General features: G+C 44.3%; 1 protein-coding gene across 2 annotated transcripts; it reads right to left on the bottom strand.

Annotated features, from left to right (window-relative positions):
- Positions 1-1219: 1219 nt before the first annotated feature.
- On the bottom strand, positions 1220-19041 carry BBS2 (Bardet-Biedl syndrome 2). 2 transcript variants are annotated; one of them, XM_078875782.1, is made up of 18 exons: positions 18812-19041; positions 17981-18110; positions 17190-17414; positions 16379-16504; positions 15510-15572; positions 14760-14837; positions 14352-14456; positions 12842-12928; positions 10920-11055; positions 8268-8407; positions 7567-7711; positions 6738-6909; positions 6357-6486; positions 4767-4898; positions 4038-4175; positions 3341-3453; positions 1961-2109; positions 1220-1338 (listed from the first exon to the last, which is right to left on the bottom strand). In XM_078875782.1, exons 2-18 carry the CDS (start codon positions 18095-18097, stop codon positions 1232-1234), a joined length of 2163 nt encoding a protein of 720 aa, XP_078731908.1. In that variant the 5' UTR covers positions 18098-18110; positions 18812-19041; the 3' UTR covers positions 1220-1231. The 2 variants fall into 2 exon arrangements, with proteins under 2 accessions (XP_078731908.1, XP_078731907.1); XM_078875781.1 differs by having other exon boundaries at positions 18722-19040.
- Between the last annotated feature and the right edge of the window lie 1674 nt (positions 19042-20715).

Below are 20715 nucleotides of genomic sequence, written 5' to 3'. Positions count from 1 at the left end.
GTTTAAGCAAACATAAAATTGTCTTGACAACAGTAATTGCAATATTGCTAATGCCCCAGAAAATAACATTACATCAGGGATAAACAATATTGTTCCTGCACTGTCACAGAAACGTTTCCAACAATGCAACGAGCCATATATGTGGTGATCTAAAAAAAAAAATAGCACAACCGTTACTGTTTCAAAATGACTGTACAACATTAAAATATCTTTGAATTAATTGCTGGTCCCATCACTTCAATGAACTCCCGAGTGAACAAGACCATACACGTCTGATGCCAAAAACCCCTTTACAACAGTTAATTGTGATCCTGGCACGTCACACATTTGGACCACGATGCTGCCTTTGAAAGTAATCATTTCAACTTGTAATGCTCCCCACGGCGTACGCTCATTCGGAGTGAGGCGCGACAAGGAACCACAGTGCAGTCTGAAGTGTTTTTCTCAGCCAATGTGGAAGTAAACCCATCCATGCGAGGGGACAAAAGTGAGACCATTCAGAGAAGTCAGTGACTGTAGTGCGAACATTGCGTTATTCTGGGGGTTGTAATCGGCACAAGCTGGCAACTTGTTGATCAGACCATGTCTGTTTGGCATGGCAAGTCAATTTGATGCTCAAAAGCATCCTTCCTAGCAGCTGCACTTTTAACTGGAAAATGTTTTAGAACTTATGCTGAAGTAGATATTTATGAACCCTGAGAATCGACTGGGGCTCTGACCATCCCCCCACAATAAGGCAGCACTGCAATGTCCACACCTCATAGTTGAGATTGAGCGAGATCGTAGAGCATCAAATAGGAAGTGGTGCATGCTGCTCTCATGCTGTCTCAAATACACGAGCGCTTTATGAATATTAAGTTTTGAATAAATTAACACCACTATCTGCAGCATCATGGTCACCTAGTTTGGCTACTTGGTAGGGACTTACATAAATGGCCTTGAATGGGTGAAGACAGGCTGTGAATATGTATGAATTTTGAACTTATTTTCCACCATACGTAGCCAACCTTGTTAATCAGGTCAATCTGTCTGAAAATATAACAAGTTCTAAAAGTCCTGTTTTCGAATACTCTATATAATGCCATAACGTATCTGAATAGGTTTAAAAGTAATAATTGTAAATTAACGATATACCATGTTTGAATCGTAAAACGTGCTGTCAATAGTGGTATCTGTTCACGCTAAAGCTATTGCCGATTCGGTTGTCATTGAAGAAGCCAGTGCTGCGGCTCTAGCTGGTGGCTGTCCCCGCTCGTATTATTTTAAACAATGCATTCACATTGTTCGTTTTTATAGCTTCACGGCAGGCAGATATCACCAACATCTTTGGTTTTCCCGCTGCAAAGAAAAAACAGTCACATAGAATGAAAATACTCCCACCACATTGATTAACATTTCTAATTAAAAATATATATATCTAAACTCTTGTTTTGCACAGTGGCCATTCTTCCCAGCTTAGAGTAAGGAAATATACGATTGTGAGAGCATTGCACAATATGGATCCATTGAATAATTTTACAGATAGCATTTGCAGATTTAGTTACATGGATAAATGATGGGAACTGGAAAACAGGTATATGGGTAAGGGGAGTTGCACGGTAATTTATAACCAAGTAACTCTAATGACTAGAACAAGCTTGTGGCAGGATTAAAACTCCAAACACTACTATTGTCAAAGCAAATAGTAATTCTATGAGCACACCGTGCACGAGGTAGTTATAGGGTCTGCAAAATTTCATGAAGGCTAATTTTATATGAAAAGAAAAACGGTACTGGTAGACCTGTTAATGAGCTTACCCAGAATGACTGAAGCACCTTGTCTAATGCTGCTGGTTCAACGGGACGAACGTTAACTGTGTACGCCTTGGTGGCTAGATGTTAACTACCTCGCCTGGAAGAGGATGTGGATTCAATCCCGACCTGATGTCTTATATATTGATGAATGATCAGAAGCTCTTACCTCGGAGTCGTCCAGCTTTCTGGATAGTTTGGTTGACTGTCCGTAAACAGCCGAGTAGCTCGTTGTGATTGTTGCAGCGAATCTTGTAACCATTTATAAGATCTTTGTTTAAATTAAAGAGTTGTGTGTAGCCTTTTTTCATATTTTTTCTGGAAATCAACAAAGGCGTGGGTATTAAACGTACACACGTGTCCTTCAAGCAAAGACAACGAGTATCACAACACTTGAATTGACAGTTTAACCAAAATGATCGTTTTCAATACTGAAACTAGCTTCATACTAGGCATCATGCTGGTGCAGTGGTGACAATTGTGCCTCACAGCAAGAATGGCCTGTGTTCAATTCCCAACTCTTACTGCGTGGAGATTTTAAATTCTCCCCCTGTTCTGCATGGGTTTCCTCTGGGTTTTTTTTCTGGTTTCCTCATAAGCTAAACATACACAATGTAACTGGTATTGGCCAAACATCCCAATGCTAAAAAGAACAAATCACTAATTTAGGATTACATACAGCAGCAGCAATATCACCCGCCTCCTGCAAACACTTGACAGGACCCTCCTGTAAAAGAGTCTTGGGGCTCAGTGAGGGATAACAAGCGTCATAACAATAATAAACAACATCTATGTAATACAGTATTCCCTCGTTATTCGCGAGGGATACGTTCCATAAATGTTCATGAATAGCAAATAAATACATCAATAAGCTATTAAATACATGACAATTATAACAAAACAAATTTTGTTATAATAAACAAAGTAAATACAAATAAATATTGAAGTATTAAATAATCTATATATGCAACAAACTTGTAATTTGGCATATGGGTAGCTTCCAGACTACACACAATGCAAAAAGTATAAAAATAGACCTTTGTATTTTGGGGGGGGGGGGGGGGGGCGCAATAATGGATATATTTTGCACGGCAAGTGAGTGGTGACGTCACATCTGTGATGTCACCCGCATGCGGCAGCGTCCCGCAATGTGCCTGCTGACGTCACGCATCCCCCCCCACCCTCTGCGTAGGCTGTGTATTAATCCAAGGCAAGAATCCAAGTCTTGGGCAAAGCCGAGTAGTAAAGCTAGTCGTTTATAAATTAACATACATGATGATGCTGCGCAGTACAAGGATGCAATGACGATGCTGACGACAATGACGATGATGATCGTTGTGATGTCGTTAACGCTCCTACATAATAGACGTAGAGTTCCAGATGCGATTCGCGGATCGCCAAAATCGTGAATAGCAAGGTTCGTGAATAATGACGGAATGCTATACACTATACTGTTCCCAGCGCCAAGCATTCCAGCAAGCTGAGTCTGCTTGGCTACTCTGTGATGCGAATTCATAGGTCTTGCATGTGTTAACAGGTGTGTGCTTACATGTCGCCCATGAGCCGAGAATCCTCGGCACTAACAAGCATGCTGCGCACCATGTTCGAGTGGTCAGCCATCTCTGCAGTCAGCTTCTGGTGCACCGAGTGAAACTCGTCCACCTACGAAGGTCGGCAACAACAACAACAACAGCAGCGGAAGCGGTATTCACTTATACCACTCAAAGGGTGACCGGGCGACTGAGCTCAGATGAATAACCGAGTACATTTAGTATTTATGCCATTCTTATAGCGCAGGGCTATCCCGAAGGTGCTATGCTTCACAGACACAGTCTGTTTGTTTGTTAGGGGGCAATTACTGCTGCATGTAATGGCAATTAAGGAATTTGCCAGTATTTTTTTAGAATTTGGATGGTTTTACTGATACCAGTTACAAATCACCAAGCGAACTCCGGTCATCATCGCAGCGGCTTTTGGCTAGCCATCGGACAAAGATGGTCACTGCCGCTATACAATTTTAAAACTAGATTGATAACTAATTTCTTTAGAACTGCTTTTTGTCTTTAGTTTCCTGTCGTCCCCCTGACCCTCTGATTAGCATGGTTGGCTACGTACGGTGCGAAATAAGTTTAACATATATGCATACATACGTAGATTGTGCTTGTTTTTTTTTTATCAAATAATATAATCGAACCACTCACTGCTACAAACCAACACAAAATGTGGGGCTTTGACAGCAAACGTACCTTGATGAGGGTGAGTCTCAGCTCCTCCATTTCAGCAGGGAAGTGTGCCTCTACTTGCAGGTCCTCTATTGCCAGGAAAGCCACGAGTGATTGCACGATGTCTCCTGCAAGGTCCATATCATCCGTGTAGATCAACACCTGCCAGAGGAAACATCACGTATGTTTAGGAGGTAAAGGCGATGTAGAAATGTAAGGCAATTATCATCGAAAGTTGTTACCGTGCAATGGTTTCTGCACCATTTTATATTGTACAAAAAAAATTGCCTTAAATCTAGGCAAATTCAGTCACTACAGTATTATTATGCTAACTTACCCAAGAATGCCTCACAGAGTCTCAAGACTCTTTTTTTAGGAGTGATGTTGCTGCTGTGTGTAATTACAATTGAGTATTTTGCAGACAGTTCTACAGCATGGGGATGTTTGGCCAACACCAGTTACATGGTATGTTTTTAACTAGCTATGGGAGAACTTGGAGCAAACACATGCAGAACAGGGGGAGAAACATACACACTTCACACAGAAAAGCTCTCGAGTCAGGAATCTAATCCAGGCCATTCTGGTTATTGCTACTGCACCATCTGACTTCTTGTCCTTGAGAATAATCCGATAGGAAGGTGGAATTCCAAACAATGGCACATTAAACACAGAAGGCCACATTGCTGTTTAGAACTTTCTTATGATCTGTACAAACCCAGTGACAGTGATCAGGATCTGCTGTGCAATTCATACCTCTCCACTGGGCTTCATGGTTATAACGAGAGGACCATTCCCACGCTGCGACTCGAACGCTACGTGCAGGAAGCTGCTCTCGCATTCACACTCTTCCGTTAGCAGGAAATTCTGATTCAGCCACAGGATAACCTGCCAGAGTATTACAGAGATGCATGCAAGACGTTAAATATGGCGACAATTATATTCCGCACATTTGCAAAACAAATAGTAGTTGTGTTCAACAATTTCAAACGTTTAGCTGTAGTATTTTAAACCATGTGTTATACCTATGTAGCGGGTTCAACTGAGTCACAGACATATTTTTGGAGGCAACACATTTATTAACACCAACACTCGGGTTAACGGGATAACAACCTATGGTGGTGACCACCAGGCCAACTACACTAATTACAATGTAACTAGCTACAACGGACAAGACCAGCTTGGGTCCAGGTCCACGTGTTGGAGACTCTTGTAGGACTTAGAATGTTGACGAAGGTTTCTTCAGGATGAACAGCAGCAGCCGGTCCCTCAGGGGGACCCGGCTTATATCCTCTGTGGTGTGACTGGCTCCGCCCTTAGTCACAATCACCTTCTAGAATTTCTCGAGCAGGATCTCGACCCTGACACGTGACCACCCCTAGCCCCCACTTGGGGGCCCTGTCTTGACTTAACCGGTCATGTGTCCTCCAGGGTCAACCAGAGTGCCATTGCCCTCAGTAACCCCATTTCCATGGCCGGCACTCCCGCACTCTATCCTGTAGGGGCCGGCACTGCACACAGAGCGTGGTGCCATCCAGCACTGTCAATCAGCGCTCATCGAGCCCCTCTAGGGGCGGTACTGCACCCACATCCAAGTGGTATCCGCGATGTCGTTACATCGCACGCCGTGTCTCTCTAGGGCCGGCATTACACAGTGACATCCCGCGATGTCACAACACCTATGTTGCACTCACATTAGAGAATAATTAGTTTAAATATAAATGTTTTGGGTCACTATGTGCTCTCCCAATTGTCCACACCACCATGAGCTCGCTTCATCAGCAGCGCATTCCAACTCTGCTACAGGAGGCCCATTTGCTGGGTAGACGGCTTCAGAATCAGGACTGGCGGCTTCCAAAGAGACAGAAGGCCTAGAGAGAGCCTCAGCTGCCTTCGCTGGACGATCGCAAGTCCCGGTCGGGGTATAGAAGGTGGACAAGGTCGAGGATTTGTGTACTTAGCCAGTAATGTCCATAATGCAGGGGCTGTGAGAAGGAGGTCAAGAGGCCAGATTTTTTCATGGGCTATGTAAGCCACTTTGGAAGAGAAGACAGATCGGTCTGAGTGCGGAGAAAAGCGGGAAGGCCTGTTGTCGAGACAGGCATTGGAATATATGTATGTATGTTGAACTTTATTCGCACCATACGTTGCCAACCGTGTTAATCGGAGGTGCGGGGGAAGAAAAACAAATTAAACACAAAAAGCAGTTCCAAAGAAATTAGTTTTCAATTAAGATTCAAAAGTGCACTATAAAAGTGCACTATAAAAGTGCATTGGAATGCTCTGAGCGTCCGGTAATGAAGGCAAGAACCAAGGTAAGATGGTCAGTGTGTGCCGAGCTCTTACCCTCTGTATGCGATCGTTGACAGAGAAGCTGACATAGCTCTGAGGGTCAGGCACCTTGTCAGGACTGCACATTGCGTACATGGAGAAGCGAGGTAGCTGTCGGGTCAGCTCAAACACGTGGAACTGCATACTGCGAGGCACAGCACCAGGGAATAATTGTAAGTGTGTGGTATTAATGGCAAAAGGGCATCGTGGGCAGTGCCAATGATATAAAATACATGTTGACGATCCTCAAAGAAACTGACAATGACAATGCATACATTATGACTGATTGCACAAGAGCTCGATGTGAGAACCACATGATGTGGTTGCCGATTTCTAGCACAGCAGAGCAGCCTCGTGAACGTGGCTCTGGTTGCAGTGACGGCTGGACACCCTCACCTGGTCTTGTGCCCAACAAGAGCCTTGATGTGCAGGTCCACGGGCACATCCTTGGGTGGGATCATGGGAACCCGCATGTGGCTGCTGAGGTTGTTGACGCTGGGATGCACTACGTGGCTCTCGCCCTCAAAGATGCCTTCAGCAAATATAAGCACTGCCCGGATCACTGTGTCTGTATTACCGCCCAACACACACACACACAGTGGTTTTATGGTAATTTTTATCATAACTATATAGGAGAGTTCAAATGCGCAGCAACAACTTTACTGCAGTAAATACAGTGTGGATTATCTTAATAAACCAACAATATTGCTGTCTTTAAAATATACCTGACTTTTCATTTAGTTTAGTTTGTACACAGAATGCATAAACACCTAAACAGAAAACAACATTTACCGAGGTATTTCAAAACAAAATTGGCATCATAAGAGAAAATAATAACACGTTTAAGTGGCTTGTCACAGACACTTGACAGGTATAAACTGACAATCATGACCACAACAAACTTTAGCAACAGCAGTCTTCAACAAAATGTGGTTCGCAATGTTCAGAGTATTTAAATGAAATTTGCAGCAGTGATGCTCTATCAGTTAAGTTTGTTGTCCTTCCCCCGCACCTCTGATAAGCACGGTTGGCTACGTACGGTGAAAAAGAAGTTAAACATAAATACATATAAAATAACGTTATTATATTGGGGGTTTAACCCTAAATATCAAAACCATGACCTCCTATATACCAGGCGAGGTAGTTAATATCTCGCCAACATGGCATCCAAAGCGTAACAATATTAGTAGCAGCAGCAGTCACAGCCATGCTCTCGAGTGCTCACTATTTGAGGTGGAGATGGCCAGCTCCACATGTGGTGGCAGCGTCTTGCTGCCTGGGTTTACTGTCAGCGAGGTCTGCAGCTGGGTGTTGGCAGGGATGGCCCCAGCCTGACTCTCCACATCCCCTGCATTCGCATTCTGACCAACCTTCACACACAGAGAACACGTACGGGAACATTACAGCAGTAACCAAGCTGGTCACGGCACTTAATAAGAATACATATGCTGTACATTAATTAGAGCAAAGCAAGCTTAGCTCTTTGCACTTTTAGTTCATGCTTTTGCAAGCTTACATTTGTAGAAAAAGTTCTGTTTGTATTTGTGTATGTGTTATTTTACCAGTAAACCACGTATTAGATAGTACCCACATTTTGCACCACCATATGGGACCTTGCCATTTTACACTGCTGGGTGGATAAGAGGCGGTGAGTGGTGGAGCAATTCAAAAATACTTGTCCCATTGTTTCAACTTCCACTTTAGGAGATGGAATCGAATCGTCGACCTCTGGATTGAAAGTCCAGTGTGCTGCTGCTAACCCATGATGCACCACTGTGACAGCTCCCTTCATTTCTCAGTTAATCGCTAGACATTTATACGCGGTTATCAGAAACGCAAAATAAAACAAGCGATTTTAACCACCATCCGTGCCCCTCAGCCGCTCTCCCTGTGCGGAAGAGAAATCGGCGAGAGCACCAGGCTTGCCTTTGAGTTCTCGCTGTAGTTCTTGAGCTCCAGGAGCAGATTCTGCTTACGCTGACTCAGCTCTCGCAGCAGGTCCTGCTCGGTGTTGGAGTCCATGAGGCTGCCTCTCACCTCGCGGCTCGAGGGGAGGTATCCACGCACTGCGCACACCGCACGTGGAATTAATTCATTCGCGACGTGCTCATCGGTGTCTTCCCAGCCGCTCGAACCTATGGCTGAGAGACGACATCCTGAATCGACATTCAACTTTCAATACAGATGTGGGAAATTATATATGGTAAATATATATATAAAATGAGTATATGCTTACAAAAACACAATTATATTATATTACCAATAAGTGTTAAAATTGTATTTTTTAAAGTACCATATAAATAACAAGTGCTTAATGTATGTTTACATAACAGGACCCTGCGGGGTGGGCTGGTAGGAATAATACTTAGTACCGGTACAGGGATATCGACCGGGTATGGAGGAATTTTTTTTAACCGGGAAGATGGATTCTGGCTTAGCAATCATTGGAAGGACGTAATAAACCATTTCGATACACATTAGGGTGGGTAGAATAATACATAGTGTTATGTTGAAATGTATAAGGTATAGGGTGGTTTATAGTAATACAGTATATAATTTAATGTTGGGTTTATCTATGGCAGTATATAGTACGGTATATGCTCGTGTGATGTAAGAGAATAAAGTTTAGATGGAAGCATATTATATAATTTTTACGACGTAGAATTGTAATGTATTACTTGCTGTTAGTAACTCAGATTATTGTAGAGTATAGTAAGTATACTGATGGTGCTATGCAGTTTATACTTTAGTTTTTTATGTAGTTTATACTTTAGTTTTCTACGTGGTTGTTTAGTAACTGCAGCTACATATCAATAACATTCCTTTCCTTTGTTAATGCTACTCCCTGCACCCCCCCTTGGTGCTGTTGATCCTGCATAATGCATGGGCATAATATGCCTTTGAAACCCCCCCCCGCCCACCTCCTACGCATTTTCCATGAATATGCTAAATTCCTCTTCATATGCACATTCTTTTTTGTTAAGGCGCTCTTCCACCTCCAACCCAGTTTATATATAAGCTCCTAGCTTGGTAGTGTCTCATTCTTCACCTGAAGACGGCTGCTTGCGTTGTAGCCGAAACGTCGTGAGAATTATTTCATTTTATTATGTTTTATTTTTATTATTTTATTACTTCCCTTCTACGTGACTTTACCGAAAGAACCAAGAAGATGGGGGTATGGAGGAGTTAAAGAAAAAAATTATACTTAGTACCGGTACAGGGATATCGACCGGGTATAAAGGAGTTAAAGAAAAAATTTAACTGTATTCTAGTGTAACGTTAATTAACAGTGTTTGTTTTGACAAGAAACGCTGTGAGATTTAAAGACCCCCCAACACCACCCTCAACACCACCCCTCCCACCAGCCCTCACCACCCCCCACCACCACCCCCCACCACCACCACCACCCCACCACCCCCCACCACCACCTTCTGCACTAGGCCTCGCGAAGCCTGCCGCACTAGGCCTCGCGAAGCCTACTGCACTAGGCCTCGCGAAGCCTTCTCTGCAGTAGACTTAGCGAAGCCTTCTGCACTAGGCCTCGCGAAGCCTCTGCAGTAGGCCTCGCGAAGCCGTGCTTTTCGTGCACAAATAAGGCGATTAAATGTATCTCGTCTCTGTGTTAATAAGCCTCCCGCACTAGGCCTCGCGAAGCCTGCTGCACTAGGCCTCGCGAAGCCTACTGCACTAGGCCTCGCGAAGCCTTCTCTGCATTAGACTTAGCGAAGCCTTCTGCACTAGGCCTCGCGAAGCCTCTGCACTAGGCCTCGCGAAGCCGCGCTTTTCGTGCACAAATAAGGCGATTAAATGTATCTCGTCTCTGTGTTAATAAGCCTACCGCACTAGGCCTCGCGAAGCCTGCCGCACTAGGCCTCGCGCCATGCTTTTCGTGCACAAATAAGGCGATTAAATGTATCTCGTCTCTGTGTTAATAAATGTTTCTTGTCTCTGTGTTAAAAAAAACGTGCTGCGTTTCAGTAAAGTATTTTTTTTTTTAATAAACGTGCTGCGTTTCATCTCTGTGTTAATAAGCCTGCCGCACTAGGCCTCGCGAAGCCTGCCGCACTAGGCCTCGCGCCGTGCTTTTCGTGCACAAATAAGGCGATTAAATGTATCTCGTCTCTGTGTTAATAAATGTTTCTTGTCTCTGTGTTAAAAAAACGTGCTGCGTTTCAGTAAAGTAATTTTGAAGCGAAGTTTAAAGTTTTGCCGTGATGCGCCGGAAGCGACGGCCATCTTGTTTAATTCACAGATCGCAGGGGGAGCGGGCGGCCATCTTGTCGGACAGGGTCATGCCAAGTGTTTGCAGTAGGGGGCGATGTTGATACACGGACGGACGGACGGACACATTAATCTATTGGTGGTCTGGTCCACTTCGTTCCTACCAGTATAACTGACACATGAAGTCATGAAAGAATGAGAAAGGTATCCCTGGAAAATCATTAATAAACTGATGTACACACATTGCTCTAAAAGCAGCTGTAAACATGTGAATAATATAGAGAACAAAACCTGAACAATACCCCAGGATTGAGCAGAGTCTCAAGGGAAAGAAATGCAGGCAGAGCCGAAGATTACCTTCTCCGTCAACAGAACAGCAAATGAGCTGCGTCTTGCCATCCATGCGGTAATCCCCTTCCACAATCCCAGCAACCGAGGACGAGAAATTATCCTTGAAGACCACCTCTCCAGTCCTGTCACTGCGAGCATCAATCTGACAGAAGAAAGTGACGTTGCTTATTGCATCATGTCGGAGGCATGATTCTCATTAAGTACAGCAATCCCTCACTTAACTCGGGAGTATATACGTTCCTGAACAGTTTCGCATTAAAAGCGAAAAATGCGTTATCTGAATCACGTTTGTACTGTAAAATCATCCTATAGTCAGCAACAGCAATAATCGCCATTTGCCACGAAGTGGCGGTGATGTCACCAAGGCGCCTGTGCAAGGCCAAATGCACTTTAAGGCCACGTGAAGTGCCAAACGCCCGCTAGCAGGAAGTCACGGGACAGACCCAGGTGCCATTGGTTGAATGACTGAGATGACTGGCCGATGCGCCACCTGTGCCCCCTACTGTGCCAACTTCCTGTGTTTTAGCCGCCCGGCACTCCGCTCATTGTTGCGAGCGTCACTCGTCTGCCCTCCGTTGTTGTTGGAGGGCGACTACCTCCAACTGCCCAGTACCGTCCTTCACGAGCCTCCTTCACAGAGGCCGATATTGACATCGCTGGTACCAGTCATTGGCAAGTCCACTCCGCGCCATGTCCTCTCATACCACATCACTCCATCTCCTCTCTAGCCTGTGCCGTGCCTGTTTAGCCCCCTCTATCCGGCCGAACAAAAGCTGTTAAGGCATGCATTGGATGGGCATGCAGGCTACATGACCTAGCCAACGCAGCCTTGCATGCCGGAGGACCTCACCGATAGGACTTTGTCAAGATCTTTCAAGGATTTGTGAGCTCCTCACACAATCCAGCCAGGTTAAACCCAGGATGGATCGTAGGCAGGCCAGCCTAAATGTTTCTAACCGACGAAGCTGTTCCGTTCGGGGGGTCCATGTTTCGCAAAGCATAGAGAAGGGAGGGCGGCATGACCGTGGCTGAGAAGACCCGAAGCTTAATGTGGAGCGACAAACCGGGTAGCTTCCACACAGCGCTACACAGCCGATGCAAAGATACCGCCACTTGACTGATTCGGAGTGAGACCTCTGCTGTCAAATTGAAGCTGGTCATAAATACACTGCCCAGTTATGGAAAACTCTCCACAACTGCCCCATCACCAATGGGGGAGTTAAGGGAGTGGAGTGTTTGATGGCACAAAATACCCAGGCAGTTACTTAATTTTGGTGGGACTGATTGTAAGGTTCAGCAGCAGCGCCTCCATCTCATCCTCTGAGTGAGCAGCAATCACCAAATCATCAGCATACATAAGATGGTTGACCAATAGGGAGTCATCCCTTGATCGCATCCAGGCATCGATCAGCCTCCCATTGTATCTGTACCTAATGGAGATTCCTCCAGTACAGCCATAGGCAGCTTCACGAACTACGTGGTCTAAAAATGTTAAATAATGTGGGAGCCAGAGGGCATCCCTGTCACACCCCAAGGTAGTTTTATCCGGGCCTGCCCACCATCATGAAGGTCCTTAATGATTGTAAGCAGAATCAGGGACTCCGAAAGCATGAAGAACTGTTAAGACAAACATCTGAAATGAGGGTACGCTGGCACGTACTGTATCATTCCACGTACTGTAGTATACCACTCAGCTGCGCAGCTCAAGACAGTAGTTAGTTGTGAACCGCGTTATAACAGGCGTGATCGGCGTTATGACAGGCCATGTTCCGCATTGTGAAAAGTGTTCCAATAGAAGGACCGCATTATAGCGAAAACACGTTGTGTGAACTTAAATGTATAATCTTACTCTGCGCTACAATTGGGGTACACAGAATCCGAGAGGTATCGCCATTTGAAACTTTGGGTGAATTCTGCACACGTTTTACCTTTCCATTGGACCATCCGGTGATGAGCTCGTTAACTCCATCCAAGTCCAAGTCAAAGGCATGGATACTGACGGGCTGATTTTTTGACTAGAAAAATAAATTTAAAAAAAGCACAACAATATAATTTCTGCTTCATTGATGATTTTTAGTACAAGGAATAGTAGAAACGTTTAAATAAGTATTTATTCAATTGTCATAACATCCTATAAATATTATTTTGGAACTACTTTTCTACATAATAAAAGTGGTACAATTAATTCGACTGGAACTATCAGACCTTTAGAAAATCCACTCTTAGTCTTACGACAAATCATGCCATGCCAGAATTATCTTCTTATAGCTAAAGAGGAAATGTTCAAGCCATTGTGAAAGTATGCATGTTTATTGATGACATTACCATTAACGTTAAGCATCAATTATATATATAAAAAATATTTTAATTCTCGTTTTGGCACCAGTCACATGCTGATATTTGGTAAACAGGGCAGCTATCAATACATGTGTAGTGACTATGTATTGTATATTATATTTGACAAGTCATTGGATATCTGCTGACTTTGTCACAGGGGATAAACTTCATGGCTTTATTATTACCCCATATATTAGATGTTAACCACCCTGGTGACAGCACTGCAATTACACACCTGTGGATTGGATTTGGGATAAATGTTACCAGACCATACCTCAAAACCCAAAACCAACTGTTCCTAAAATTGGATCTATAAAATTACAACTATTTATTTCCTTTAATATAATAATTACATTTTACAATACGATTGAGATTCATAAATTAATTCATGACCGTAGAACACCAAATTTAAGCACGTTCTGAAAAGACAACAGTCCCTTTTATGCAGATCTGAAATGTATTCATGGGACTCAATCAGAAGGGTAGAGACACCTACACAGTGTAGGAGTTTTTGAGGCTAAAGTGATCATGGTCAGCGCATAGTGACCTGACCATTCCGTGAACTTCGACAGATTTGTGGTCAGCAGTCCATTGGCCTGAAACTCACCTACCCCACTCGCTCACCTACTCACACACCCACTCACCTACTCAGTGGTCCATCGTCCTGGAACTCACTACTGCTTAATTTAGGAGCTTTCGTGACTGCAGGAATTATTCTTTGGTTCTTTTCGGTTAAGTCACGTCTATTTATTATTTTATTTTTAGACGTGACTTAACCGAAAAGAACCAAAGAATACTCACTACTGCTGTATGATGTTCGAGACCCTTTACAGACATTTAATGAGTTCGGTAGAACATGCATGACAGACATGTTCAATAGAGCTTACAATGCATAAATATCGCTCACTCGTGATAACCTAGGTTATAAGAGTTGCGTGTTTATAAATATACTCATGGTGTCCATAACAACGAGCAGGAGGAAGTGAATGACAGCTTGTAGCAGACATTAGGACTACCAGCATTAAAAAAAACTGTTAAGAGTTCAAACAAGCATAACGGTGTGAATTAAATGATAAATTACATCTTTTAAAGAAATCTCACCTTAATTCTCCAATATCTAGTCGTTCTATCGTAGACACCTACTGTCCCGTTAGCCAGCGAGTATCCAAATCGACTGCCTTGCAGGTGACACAAAGATGTAATTGTCTGTGAAAAAGCAGAAATTGTGAAGAATATTTTTTTAAATTCTGGATTTTTTTTTTATCCTCAGTTTTTAAACTACCGTGATACAATATTCATACTACCAAGTGAGTGTGGAGCTGTGTTGACCTAACTCAAACTACAAGCGTGCAAGTGAGCGAACGTGTGAATACGCATGTGAGTGAGGAGCATATACGTGAGCAAACATGCAGGAGAGTAAACATGTATGCGTGATAGCGAACATGGAGAGTGCATTCGTGAGCATGTGAGCCATTGAGTAAGCATGTGTGTGCGATGTGCTGTACTAACCTCCGTTTCAGTCATTTCAGCCACTATTTCATCATCTTTAAACACTCGGATATCAAAATCTTCTGAGCCCACCAAAAGCTGTGTAATACAATGCAAATCATTAAAACAAACTACTACATCGTGCTACTAGCGGCTGCCTTCTCGGGATGTGATTTCTAACGACAGAGATAGAGGCTGAGAGGCACAGTTGGGACAATTCGACAAATCACGTCTCGTGTCGAGGCAGGCACAACACTGGGTGCAGTCGTTCCTAACTCCCACAATTCTCACACGGGCGGATTAGGTAGGCGCAGGGGATAACAAAGTAGGCAAACACAACTAGGCCGCTTTTTCCGATGGCTCGTGGGCACGAGGTGTGGGCGCGTACAACTCAATGTCAGCCTGGCTGACAACAAACGTTCTCCTACCCCCAAAAAACCTGAACACAAGATCAGAAGAGAGGCCACGTTAGCACTGTCCCGTTCCCGCACTTCTGATTAGCATGGTTGTCTACGTACGGTGCAAAAGAAGTTCAACATACAATACATACACAAAGCCTTCGCTGACTGTTGCATGAGTCGCTACTGCATATGCTGCATTTCGAAAAATATAAAACTCGAATGGCATTCAAATTAAAACACATCTGAATGTATTGTAATAGCAGCTAACAGTAAAACTTACAACAACTGAAAAACAACCAATAAGAGAGCACTGTCGATGGATCCTATGTTCAAGACTGAGAGCAAGAGGAGCAGTGAAGCAAAGCCTCACCTCATTTTTTCCATCACCACTGAAGTCACACAGCGCGAGTGATCGTACGTTATCTCCAGTAACCTGCACAGGGCCATCACAGCAAGTTAACATTCGCACCCAGTTGAAATCTATAATGTGGTAACAGCCTGGAACATAATTAAAAACGTCACATCTAATATAATGGGAACATATTCAGAAGGCCCTTCTTCAATGGGCCTTATTCAGAACAGAAGGCAATAAAATATCTCTGCCTGGTATGCAGGTCGTGGGTTTGGTCCCGTCCCTGACACTCGTATGTATGGAGTTTGCATGTCCTCCCCATGGCCGTGTGGATAATTCTCCGGGTGTCCCGGTGCTTCCTCCCATTTTAGAAACACACGTTTAGAGTATTTGGTTCCTATAAATTTCCACATGATGAGCCACTTCGTTGAGCTGTCATTTGTGACCAGATCACTTACCTGGTAAAATATATATTTTTATCATTTTGACTATGAGGTGCATCAGGTATGCAAATAATAATTAATTGAATACTTAGGTATAATTATATTTACACGTAATACAGAACACAATTAATTGACACTTGATAACATATAACTTAATATTTACAATTTACAGTAATACAACTTAAAAAAAATACTATTGCATAGTTTCATACAGGTTACTTTCCATGATCGTAAAGGCAGATTCTAAACCCAAGAAACAGGCCACTTCTCACAGGTTTTAAGAGTTTATCAGAAATGGTACTGCACGACCCTGACTGAAGTGCAGCTTAATCGGCCAGTGTTAATTGCATTACTGACGTAGTTAGCCTTTCCGGCTTACCCAGTCTCGCTGCAAGAGGTTTGACAGTGGTTTTAACATCAGCTGACATAGTGAGAGATGCTTACTGTCCAGAAGAGATCTGTTCCTTTGCAGTCGAAACCCTGAATGGCACAAGTGCCCCCAATGATGACCATAGGAGCTGCAATGGAGCCGAGTTCTCCAATCACCACAGCATTTGCTCCATCTGCCACCTGCACGTGAACCAACATTGACAATATTGATATTTTCGTTATGAGAGAATTTGTGGGAAGGTGAAACAAGATGGATACATTCAGAGGAGCTAAAAATGAGAGTATTACACCATTGGATATAGTGGGTGAAAGGAAAGGTAACATAATTAATCAGGGGTAGCGATTGCGAGTAATAATGTGGGTCACCACGTTTTTGACTTGATAATTGTGCTAAACAGGATTTGTAGGCATTGTAATTAGACAATGCAGTGTCTCTTTCCTAAAACACATCAGCTTAATGTTCTCCTGTTTCTGGGATATTTCAATGCAAAAGTAGGCATTGAGTAGAGAAAATGGGGATATGTGCTTGCCCAGGGATAGGACGAGAGAATCACAATAAAGCTAAGCTGCTTGAGTTTTTCAATGGCTATAGGCTCGTGATATGTAATATCTAATCCCAAGATAAAAATTACACGAGATAATGCATTTTAAAATGTATCGAATGTGATGCCAAGAAATTACATTATAACAAGAGATCAACCAAGAACATGTTTTTCACGACTATTACGTACTTCTGCTGCTTTTCCAGCTTAAATTGTATGTGGTATTGCTCAATTTTCACTTGCTGGACTCAATATCCACAGTGCTAGGTGCATGAAGATTCACGTAATACTAACGGTGGGGGGGAATGCGTGGTGCTCCGTACGTCTTTATAGAAGAGGTCAGAGTTGTTGTGCACATCGTAGGCCAGGAGGCTGCTGTGGGTGCCCACGGCCAAGACATCCCACAAGAGGCTGGGGTCGAGGCGGCCCGCGGCCACACAGCTCACCGCCTGGTTCACGTTCAGCAGCGTGATGTCCGACTCGGAGCTCACCTGGCTGGCACGGGGACCGCTCACCACACTCCGCGTGTGAGGGTTGTGAATGAATACCTGCAAAGTTAATTGCGCCGTCACATGTTAATTCATTTTATTTATTTATTTAACCCTACGTAATTTTACCGAAAGAACCAAAGAGTATGTTAATTCATGCCAATCCTTCCCAGGGCATGAATGTGTGAACCAAGCACTGATTTCCGAGTAACGCTGAGTGCGGAGTCAACTGCCAACTGGAAGTCGTGCACGTTCTATCAATGTACAAAAATAAAATGTCTTCCTTCGGAAGTAAAATTGTTTATTTTACATAAGTAATGTAAATATAACTAAAGCGAAATTACCAGTGTACAAAGTAAGCAGACAAAACGTCGCTTTCCAATATCTGTTCCTCCAAATCAAAAAGTAAATCATTTAAACATCTCATCGCCACATGGCCTTCTTGGAGTGAATTCTTTCAGCATCATTGGTTCAATAAAAGCAACACTCCGAGACGTTTTTTTGTTGCGTCTGGTGGACTGCAAGATGTTTGGAGGCAATGACCCTCTCTCTCTGTGTTATAGATATCGATCCAGTGGACAAGAGGAATGAATGAGCTTTTGCAGACGATTGCAATCATTGGGCACCTTTCCAGCTTGGGTGGCAGCAGTGAGGCACGGGTGCTTCCCATCGTAGCATCCCAGCGTCACCATGCGCGGGTTGATCTTATGACCAAGTTTCAGTGTGAAGATGGGCACCAGCATTTTCCCCAAGTAACTGTTCAATGAGAAGACGTTAACAAAAAAACAAACTTCAAGAAGTTGCTTTGCTATGGTGAGATACTACACGACAACTGTACCCATGGAAGGGAGGGGAATAAAGAGAAAATTGCATCACGTCAGCGTCCTCATGTCAGGAGCATACGTTTAGATTATATAGATCTGTAGAAACCTGCACTTGATATTGTATTAGTTAAGCAATGCAACCATGCAATATACGGACGACATGATTCTCCGTGGATGTTGATTGGTGCCGTGGTAATGCCACATTCCGGGTGGCCGGGTTACCCCGCTCCAACTCTCTGTAACGGCGTTACCCCTCCTCCCGTTACCCCACTGCAATGACCCCACTGCACAAACACCATTACCCTCTGTACTCCCGCTGTAACGCAGTTACCCCGCCGTAGGACACTGCAACATTCAGTAACTCCAGCGTAACGCTTTTACCCTGCGGTAACGCCGTTACCTCCCCCCCGCGGTTACCTATCCACGACTCCGTTACCCCGCGGTAACGCCATTACCTCCCCGTGGTAACGCCGTTACCTCCCCGCGACTCCGTTACCCCCCCGCGGTAACGACCCCCCCCCCCCCACCGTCTCTCCGCGTCACCTGGCAACGGCGCGACGCGAAACCGCAGCTCACGCCTGCAGCCGAGTTGCGGCTCTTCAGAGGCGCTAGAACAGCCTCCCCCCCCCACACCTCGTGTCCCTTATTGCGCTGTCGATGAGTGGAATCTCTCCCCCTTCGCCCTGCCTCTCTCCGTCTCCCCGCGCTGCGTTCCTCCTCCTCGCCCGCCGCTCTGGAAGGCTTCCTCAGAGCGAGACGCGCGGCACCTCCATGTTGCGAGTCACGTGAGCGCCGCGTGCCAATCCAGACTATGATTTACAAGACCCCGCGTTACGTTGTCACGGTGGGGTCTCTATGCGCATCCGTACTAGCATTTTAAACGTGACTACCACAGTGGTTATCACCACTTGACTTAAAGCTTGGGGGCCGTCCATAAATGACGTCACGCGATTTTGGACGATTTTTGACCCCCCCCCTTCGTCACACGACGTCACAGTCAGACCCCTCCTCAAATATGACGTCACAAAGCTCTGCCCCCCCCCCCAAAAATAAAACATGCTTGAAATCGCTTTAAACTATTGTCATTGTAGTGCGTATTTAATGTGCTGCTGCACTCTGATGTTGTAGGAGAAAACATTTATTAAAAAGTCGAATTAAGTAGAACGTGTTGTCTATATTTATTTAAAGTTGCACATTTTGATGTGATGTCACATTTCTCAAACCACCCCCCCTCGTCACACATCGTCACAAATGTCTGACCCCCCCCCCTAGGTGCGTGACGTCATTTATGGACGGCCCCATGTCTGTATATATGGATGGCTTCATGAACAAATCTTCGTTGATAGCCAGTGGGTTTGCAAAGTACCTTCGCCTTAGAGAAATCCATTTCGTGAGCCCACCGCATTAAAGCAATAATCAGCCATGGCCGAGGTATTGGTCCTACCGTGTTTCAGATCTGCTTTATGTTCACGGACTCAGTCCGAGAAATGTTGCTTAGTTTCCCCAATGCAACTACTGCCGCAGACGCAACTTAGTTTGTAGACGCCGGGGTATTGCATGTCAGGGATCACATCCTTCACAGTTATCAACCAGTTTAAGTCATAACTGGCTGTAATATTTCCATGTTAGACCTGGTAGCCCTATAATTGGTGGAAGCCTACCACCAGCATTATCACTGCCCACTACTACCATCACCTCTAGCAGCAATCTCCACCATCAGCAGTGTCGGAGTGTGGAGCGAGGTGCAATGTTTGCCTGGCGGCCCTTTGATTGGAGACCCACTGTCGGTGTCGTTTGTTTTCCCCTACATTGACATTAGCTGCCCCGCTCATGCTGCTGACACACTTGGGCTACGCCCATCTTTAAACCTTTATAAAGTTTGCCTTTAGAGGCTAACCCCCTTTTCCTGATGACGACCGCTTGTGTTGCGATCAAAGCGTCGTAGTTTTTTTTTCTTTGAACCTATCTACGTGACTTTACAGAAAGACCCAAAGAATAGTTATAACCACTGATAATATAAGTCTCAAACCAATCAACCCCTTATCAGTGCCTACCTTATTAGACCAATTCAGACCTTATTGGTCGCCCTTAAAAATCTCAACGTTCATCCTTCAAAGTCCCATCACAAGGGAGAAACACAAATATTATTTTTTGCCCGTATTGAAACGGCTGTACGCCATATGGACCTGAAAACTCAATTTCCCTGTACAAGAATACGGGTAAACCATATGCAGTCTTCTAATTGTTTATTTTGCGTGGCGTTTGACAACACAGACTACAGTTGTGCGTTCATTATTGTAAGCTATTCTACCGCAGCATCCCAGCGCTGAGCGGAGTAATCAACTTTTTACACCAGAACACAGCGTGGTTGTGTTTAGGCAGTCACCAGTGATAAGATGCCTTATAGTTTCTGCATTTCACCGCAATTGGCAGTTTCGGTGAAGTCCACGTTCTTGATCTTCAATCAAGGACTCGCTTTGATCTTCCACGAGCAGAACTCAGAATGCCAGTGGTGGTACTGGTTCAGCAGCACACTG

Source organism: Lampetra fluviatilis, chromosome 42, assembly GCF_964198595.1.
Source record: "Lampetra fluviatilis chromosome 42, kcLamFluv1.1, whole genome shotgun sequence".
NCBI lineage: Eukaryota > Metazoa > Chordata > Hyperoartia > Petromyzontiformes > Petromyzontidae > Lampetra > Lampetra fluviatilis.
Note: the sequence above shows the minus strand (reverse complement) of the source record. Positions and strands in the feature narration are given on the sequence as shown.